Source organism: Fukomys damarensis, unplaced genomic scaffold (assembly GCF_012274545.1).
Source record: "Fukomys damarensis isolate Sample0158 unplaced genomic scaffold, DMR_v1.0_HiC HiC_scaffold_17, whole genome shotgun sequence".
NCBI classification, from domain to species: domain Eukaryota; kingdom Metazoa; phylum Chordata; class Mammalia; order Rodentia; family Bathyergidae; genus Fukomys; species Fukomys damarensis.
Window position 1 is genome coordinate 74,510,710 of NW_022900929.1, and position 8,031 is coordinate 74,518,740.

The 8,031-nt window shown below is 59.4% G+C and overlaps 1 protein-coding gene across 1 annotated transcript in view; it reads left to right on the top strand.

Annotated features, from left to right (window-relative positions):
- Positions 1-8,031, top strand: part of Duox1 (dual oxidase 1) — a 27,769-nt gene that overhangs the window by 18,514 nt on the left and 1,224 nt on the right. Inside the window, exons 24-32 of the mRNA XM_033765320.1 lie at positions 10-44; positions 222-679; positions 1,481-1,580; positions 1,813-1,862; positions 3,176-3,303; positions 6,533-6,686; positions 6,914-7,146; positions 7,322-7,480; positions 7,978-8,031. The exon at positions 7,978-8,031 is cut by the window's right edge and continues 100 nt beyond it. Coding sequence (XP_033621211.1) covers positions 10-44; positions 222-679; positions 1,481-1,580; positions 1,813-1,862; positions 3,176-3,303; positions 6,533-6,686; positions 6,914-7,146; positions 7,322-7,480; positions 7,978-8,031 — 1,371 coding nt within the window. The remainder of the gene's footprint in view (positions 1-9; positions 45-221; positions 680-1,480; positions 1,581-1,812; positions 1,863-3,175; positions 3,304-6,532; positions 6,687-6,913; positions 7,147-7,321; positions 7,481-7,977) is intronic.

Consider the following 8,031-nt stretch of genomic DNA (forward strand, 5'->3'; position numbering starts at 1 on the left):
CCTGGACAGGGCCTATTGGGAGTGACAGCCCCTGAAGCGGGCCTGTGATGAGTGACGCTGTGGGGTGGGGCTATTGGGAGAGGTGGACAGTCCTGGGGGGGCCTGTAGTGGGGGACAGGTCTAGGATAGGGCCGGTTGAGCGATGGACAGCCTATGGGGCGGGGCCTGTGGTGAGAGGACAGCCCCGGATGGGTCCTAGTGTGACTGAGCCCCTGGCGGAGGCCTGCAATGAGTGACAGGCCTAGGGGAAGGCCTTCGATGAGTGACAGCTCCAGGGTGGGGCCTGCACGAACTGCCCTCTGGGGGCGGGGCCCGCTCTGCACGAACTTCACCCCTCCCTCTGGAATCGTGCTACAGGGCCGCGTGTTGTGGGGGGCAGCTGGCCAGGACCTGAAGCAGGACGTGTCCCTGAGCAGCGCTCTGTCGCCCGCACTGCCCCTCTCCGCAGACTACACCTTTGCGGCACACCACAAGGGCATCACTGACACCACCCGCGTGGGCATCATCCTGTCGCGGGGCACCGCGGCCAGCATCTCCTTCATGTTCTCCTACATGCTGCTCACCATGTGCCGCAACCTCATCACCTTCCTGCGGGAGACCTTCCTCAACCGCTACATCCCCTTCGACGCCGCCGTGGACTTCCACCGCCTCATTGCCTACACGGCCATCGTGCTCACAGGCAGGGCCGCCCCGCTCAGGCCCCTCCTCCTGCGGGCACAGCCGGGCCTGTGCGTCCTTCTCCCAAGGAGGCAGACCCCTGAGCTGTGCTATGCATGAGGGTGATTGGAACATAGGTGCAGGTTTAAGTTTTTAAAATTGTTACACTACAAGTAACATGGCCATGAGCTCCCCTCAGAATGCTCCCCCTTGCTTCGAACAGACCTAGCCAGCCCTGAGACGGTTCTCACAGTCTTGCTACTGTGTGACCACCTTGATTCAGAACGTTTATGTCTTGTGGTAGACTGACTTTGGAGAAGAGCTGGAAGTCGCATGGTGCCAGTCCTCAAGAAAGAGGACTTCAGAACTGCTTCAGAAAGTGGCAAAACAACCATGGGAAAAATGTGTTCGCAGCTGGGGGAGTATTCTGAGGGGCACTCATGGCAATGTGCCTTTTACTGAAGTAATTTCTTTCATTTAAATGTTCCTTGTACATTTTGGCCCCACCAGAGCCCTCCCACCAGTCTCCAGTTAACAAAAGGCTAACACCTGGGTGCACATAACCTTATCTCTCCCAGTGTCTCTGTTTAAAAACATAACTCGGAGCAAAACCAAAGGAAGGTGGTTCTAGTGGTTTAATCTGTGGTTGTGTTCATGGTGGTTTGGGGGAGGACTGGGAGGTTGGTTAGAGGTGAGAAGTTCGGTTCCCTGGGTTCCTTTCCAGACCCCCAGCTGTTTGGCGGGGTTCCTGGCCTGGGCAGAGGTGCTGGGCGCCCCATCCAGGGCTGCCCCAGGATCACCATGCCCATCTGGTCCTCCACAGTCTTGCACAGTGCCGGCCACGTGGTGAATGTGTACCTGTTCTCCATCAGCCCACTAAGCGTGCTCTCCTGCCTCTTCCCTGGTCTCTTCCATGACGACGGGGGTGTGTGTGTGTGTGTGTGTGTGTGTGTGTGTGTTCCAAGGAGATGGAGAGAAACAAACCCTCTTGGCCCAGGGAGAATGTCACTTTCCAAATCTGGGGCAGCATGGCCTTTGGCCCCAAGTTGGCAGAAGGGGAGACCAGTGGGCGGTCGGTGCCTCTCTGAAGGTCCCCTCTGGAAGTCCCAGAGCTCACCTCCATCTCAGGGTCTCCCCGCTGTCCCCTCCCCACAGGTCGGAGTTCCCCCAGAAGTACCACTGGTGGTTTTTCCAGACAGTACCAGGTGAGAACCCTCCCTGAGAGTTTCCAGGCCGGAAGGGTGGAGACCCCAACTGGCTCAGCATACACAAGGGGCTGGGCCCTGCCTCCTGGCCTGGGCCACTCGTGCTAGGCAGTGGGAGACCCAGGAGACTGCATTCCAGTCTCCTGCTTGGCACTGGCTTCTTCCCCAGTTGTCTGGCTGGCCTTACACATCCCTGCCTGCACAGTGCCTTGGGGAATGCTGTACCCCACTTGTCTGAGGGGGACCAGGCTCTTTGTGAGTCCAGACAGGGCCCCCCTTGTTGAAGGTGTTGGCCAGGGCTGTTTAGGGCGTACTCCCGACTCTCTGTAATCCCCCACTTTAGAGCTATTAGCTGTGAATCCATTCAAACTCTTCTTGAACGTATTTCTATTTCCGGCCCATTCCCTCCTTGGTGTAACACGTTTCCTACACTTGCTCCTCTCTGTGAGACACAGCATGATTCTTTTAAATTTTTTTTGAATCCTAAACGGTCTGCTTTGAACTTCAGAGGGTGCTCAGGAATCCCGCACACTGGGATTCCGGGGATAAAGCTGGGTTTATGTACCCTCCCCAGCACCACTTACTTTACAGGCTTTGCTGAGATCTCTTCTTAACCTTTTCTCTTCCCTTTGCAGGGCTCTAATCCTCCTAATTTCTGCCTTTCTCCTCTCTGATCACCTGAGGGAGCCTCTTTGTGCCTCTACCAGGGCTTCAGCCTCAGCCTCCTTTGTACCCAGCCTGGCCTGGGGTGAGGAGGAGCGGGGACAGCGTGGTCCCACCCGCAGCTGAATGCTGTGGCCGCCACGTGCAGGGGCCAGGACCAGCCCTGCCCGGGGAGGCCAGGGCCTGCCATGTCCGTGTGCCACCCAGAGGGGGCGCCAAGCAGTCATCCGTTCAGCGCGTTTGCACAAGTGATGATAGATAGCTGGGTGTGGTGGTGCAGCGCCTGGGATCCCAGCTACTCACGAGGCTGTGCCACTGGGCATAAGTTCAAGGCCAGCTCGGACAATTTAGTGAGGCTCTATCTCAGCGCTTATGAAGGGAAGGAGGGAGGCAGGGAAGAAAGCAAGAAAGACAGTGAAAGAAAAAAGTGAGGAAAGCAAGAAAGAGGAAAGCAAGAGGGAGGCAGGTGGGCTGGGGATGCAGCTCGGTGCAAGACCCTGGCCCCAGTCACCACTAGTGAGAAGCAAAGTGATGTCACAAATGAGAATGACCAGAGATAAGGCCGAAGGAGCTGACAGCACCCCCAAGAGGTGTTGGGAGGAGGCCAGAAGAGGGACGATCAGGACACCGCTGTCCTGTTCCCCTCACAGGCTTCACCGGCGTCGCGCTGCTCCTGGTCCTGGCCATCATGTACGTCTTCGCCTCCCACCACTTCCGCCGCCGCAGCTTCCGGGGCTTCTGGCTGACGCACCACCTCTACGTGGTGCTCTACGTCCTGGTGAGGGCGAGGGCTGTGGGCCCAGCTGGCGCGAGGGCAGGACGCCCCCCAGGGGGACTGGGGCATCAGTCCTCTCTCCACCGCTCCACACCCCAGTGAAAGATGGAGCCGGGGCGGAGCTCCCCTAGCCTGGGCCGGGCAGGACCGTGGGCTTCCTTCCTGCCTTCGGGCGTCTGGTGTTGGCTCCTGGGTGAATGGCCTGCACCTGAAGGAGCATCTTTGTGTTTAGAGAAATTTAAGTGGGTTCTGCCTTTTTGGCTCTAATCCCATTTTGGGGTGCATTAAGCAAACCACCCAACCACATGTGCTACCTCTGAAGTTAATGAGCTGGCTCAAAACATCGTCAGCTGGTTAATAACAAGTGGGGCTTTTGTTTTGTTTTTGTTTTGGATACAGTCTCACTATGTAGTTCAGGCCAGTCTTGAATTTACTATGTAGTCCCGGCTGGCCTTAACGCATGGCAGTCTTCCTGCCTCAGCCTCCCCAGTGCTCAGATAATAGGCGTGCACTACCACACCCAGCACAAGTTGCACATGTAACTCTGCGCTCCGCTTTCCTTTTTAACCTGGGCGCCACGCCTCCTCCCTTCTGATGTAGCGGGGAGAGAACTCCCAAACCTGCTAGATATCTGAAATGCGAGTTTGTGTTCTCCAAAATAGAATAATGAATTCCAAGAACAGCAGAGGTTAAGAGTAAGAAAAAATTACTAAAAGAAAGCTTCTGTCTAAGAGACAGAAGGGGGACCAGAAAGTGGCTTGCCCGCTCACCCCACTTCTCCAAGATGTTTTATACAGCAGAGCCACGTGGGGAGGTGGGTACAAAGTGGGACAAAAGTATGAGACCCAGTGGAAAATTACAAGGTGGGCAGGAGGTGGGGCAAGACTATGACCAACCAATAAGATTACAGTACAGTCACCCGGGGAATATTGACTAAGTGGGGTCAAGTGGGGGAGCAAGTCACGTAGCAGGTGTACAAGGATTTTCAGTAAGGGTGGGGGTCAGAGATATTTTTGGGAAAGGCTGGGCTAAGACCTTGGTCCCAGGTGATTGAAACCTATTTAGAATATAAATCACTGCTCTTTATCCTCCGGGGAAGCACAAGGGTGTAGTAGTTTCTCTCCTTTTACAATCCTGGCCACCGTGAATGTGTCTTGATTGTCCTCCGTGTTGGCTCCTTGAGGGCGGCCCTGTCTAACCTACAGATACCTGATTAACTGGCCGATCTGCAATACTTCTCTCTCCTTCCCTCCTCCTCCTCTTCCCTTCATCCTGCCCGTTTGTCCTCAGCTGTGTCACCTGGTTAGTCCCAGGCCGGCTCTTCCTGGCTGCCTTCCTCGGGACCCCCCACAGCTCCCTGGAGAGCCCCTGGGGCCTGGCTGAGAGCTAACCCCGGTGCCAGGCGCTAGCATCCCCCAGTGAGGGTGAAGCTGCCCGCGACGGCGGAGCCTGTCTCACAGGCCTGTGTCTCAGGCGGAGATGCACAGGGGTCTCCTTTGTTCTAAGACAAAGAGCCAGCGCACCGTGCCTGCCTGGCTGCTCCTCCCTGCAGCTCCGTCCTCTGTGACAGCGGGGGCAGGGCGTGTTCCCGCGTCCCTGCGCCCTGTGCTCGCCCTTCTCGGTCTCAAAGGCGCATTCAGCGTGGCTTAGGATGTTCCTAGAACCGATGAAGCGTGTTTCCGAAGGACTCGCTCCCTCCTTTGGGAACCATAGCTAATCTGTTGTCCTGCCCCGCCTGCCTTCCAAATAATGGGTGGAACCCTGGCACCGTGGGCCGCTGCTTCTGCCGGGGTGCAGTTGAGGTGCTGTTGCAGCCTCTTAGGAGTAGGTGGAACCCAGAGGGTGGCCAGCCTCGCACCGAGGCATTGTTCATGGGTCCAGAGCGCCCTTTCCGTGGCAGGAGAATCCGAGCCTCAGAGCGTCTCTCCCAGGGGTGGGGGCGGCTGGGCCGAAGCACCCGCTTCCTTCCCTTCATCCTGGGCCTGCCTGCTGGACCTGCAGCGTAAAGGGAAGTGATGGGAAAGGAGCCCGGGTAGAGTCACTGCGAGCTCACTGACCTGGCCCAAGGGCAGGGCTGGCTCTTAAGAGACAGCTGCTTGCTCCACCGCCCGGGCCCCTAGCCAGCCAGCAGCTGCAGCAGAAAAGTGGTGTGTAAACCGGGGCTGGAGCTCAGCCTGCCTTCGTGCTCGCAGGGGTGGAGGCTTCCGAAGGAGCCTTGGGGCTGGCCCTTGAAGGGTGCTTCAGCACAACGCAGACACTTCAGGCTGTGCTGGGTAAAGGACTTGGGACCCTTAGGCGAAGGAGGCGTCCTGCCAGACAGACCAGTGGAACAGGTCACTGCCCGCTCTGGGAGAGGCCAGCAGAGGTGGGGACTCGAACTTCTGCCCTTAAGAACTTGCAGGGGGAAATCAAACAAGTGTACAATGCAGGACTCGCTGCTGAGCTGAGTGATCGGCCAGGAGATCGGGTGTGGGCTGGGGCGACAGGAAAGTGGCACCTGGAGAGCCATCCAGGATGCAGGATGGACGTGGGACCGGGTGGGATGGGCACTGCAGGTGGGAAGGGAGTGGAGGATCGGTCAGGAGAGGCCGTCAGGGCCGGTGGCTGTGGGCTGGTGGGGCAGGGGCTCAGGAGCAGAGAGCCGGAAGACTGGGACTTCTACTAAGAGGTGTCCTTAGACCCCCAAAGAGAGGGACTACCTGGGGAGACTCCTCTCCCAGCAGTCCCTAAGGGCCCGGCATGTGCCAGGCTCCGAGTGCAGCCCCAGCCCAGCGGGGAAGCCGGGGCACACAGAGGGAGGACAGCCCAGGCAGGGGGAACAGCAGGCGCAAGGGTCCCAAAGTAGAGGGGAGGGAAGGGGCCTCGGCTGGCAGGCAGATGTCAGAGTGGAGCAGAGCTTGCAGTACGACCGGAAGCTTGGGAAGGCCCTTCAGGCTGCACCTCAGAAAGTCCTCCCGGCCGACACGTGCGCGCAAATAGCACAGGGTTTCTCTCTTACGAGAAACCCAAGGTGTCACTGTAAACTGCAAAATAGAAGACAGATGGTAGGAAACCAGGCGCTAGCTCTCGTGCAGATGGGAAGGGGACCAAGACGGAGTGGAAAGGACTCTCGGTCCCACGGAAGGCTGTGCGAGCACTGAGGTCCCAGGACCCGCACGGCCAAGGTGTGTGGCCCAGTGGGAGGACGCGCATCTGCTCCTGTCCTTCCTGAGCTGTGCTCTCTGCTCCGCAGCTCATCATCCACGGCAGCTTTGCTCTGATCCAGCTGCCACGGTTCCACCTTTTCTTCCTGGCCCCTGCGCTCATCTACGCGGGCGACAAGCTGGTGAGCCTGAGCCGGAAGAAGGTGGAGATCGGCGTGGTGAAGGCTGAGCTGCTGCCCTCAGGTAGCGACCTGGAGCTTGGCGGCAGGGGTGACAAGCCGGGGCCGCAGGGGCCTGGGTCCAGGGAGGAAGACCGGCCCCGGTGGGAGACGCTCTGCTGGGGACCGGAGACTCAGCACAGACTGCTTCCCTGGGCCTCCACGGTGACCACAGCCCTCCCCGTCACCCTCTGGGAGCTGGGACCGTGCTTGGGGGACTTCCCGAGCCCACACCCCTCCTGCCCCCCACAGGAGTGACCCACCTGCAGTTCCAGCGGCCCCAGGGCTTCGAGTACAAGTCAGGACAGTGGGTGCGGATCGCCTGCCTGGCCCTGGGGACCACGGAGTACCACCCCTTCACACTCACCTCCGCACCCCACGAGGACACGCTCAGCCTGCACATCCGGGCGGCGGGGCCCTGGACCATGCGCCTTCGGGAGATCTACTCGCCCCCGACTGGTGACAGCTCTGCCAAGTACCCCAAGGTATCTGGGTAGCCCCAGACTCCCCTGATCCCCCGCGCCAGCCTGGTTGTCCCCGGTAGAGCCACAGCCCTCCCAGTCTCCCCTTACCCCGTCCCTGCCTTTGCCCGCTGGCCACGCCTGGCTTCAGAACGATGGTGGTGGCTAAGCTGAACTCCACCCCTTGCCCTCCCTGCAGCTCTACCTCGATGGACCCTTCGGAGAGGGCCACCAGGAGTGGCATAAGTTTGAGGTGTCCGTGCTGGTGGGAGGGGGCATCGGGGTCACCCCCTTTGCCTCCATCCTCAAAGACCTGGTCTTCAAGTCATCGGTCAGTTGCCAGGTGTTCTGTAAGAAAGTGAGTGCCCACTCCCACAGCCGTGTCCACCACGCATCTGTCCCCCATCCCTCTCTTAGCTGTTGCTGTTCTCGGCCCTGGATGAGGCAGGGGCCAGATGGCCTGAAGCCTGGGGGTGGCTGGTGTCACGGAGCCCCCAGACCCTGTAGGACAGCTGCTTGCTGATGTGAGCAGGCTCCTCCCCTGGTCACTGGGCTCTGTAGCCTTCACCTGAGTCCCCAGGGCTCTGGGTGAGGAGCCGGCAGGGCCCACCTCGGTGGGTGGGCAGAGGCTCAGTCCAGGTGTTGTCAGCTGTCACTGGTGCCAGTGCTGCCTCTGTGGGCACACAGGATGGGCCGGCCCTGGGCCGCTGCTTCACCTACTGCGCACGCCACATCCCCAGCTGACCTTGCAGAGAGGCCCCAGCTGGCTGAGGCAGCAGAGTTCTTGTCTGGATGGAAACCCCGTGAGGAGGAGCCTGAGCCGAGCTGCCCGCGCTCCCTCCCGTGTGTTCCCAGATCTACTTCATCTGGGTGACGCGGACCCAGCGGCAGTTCGAGTGGCTGGCCGAC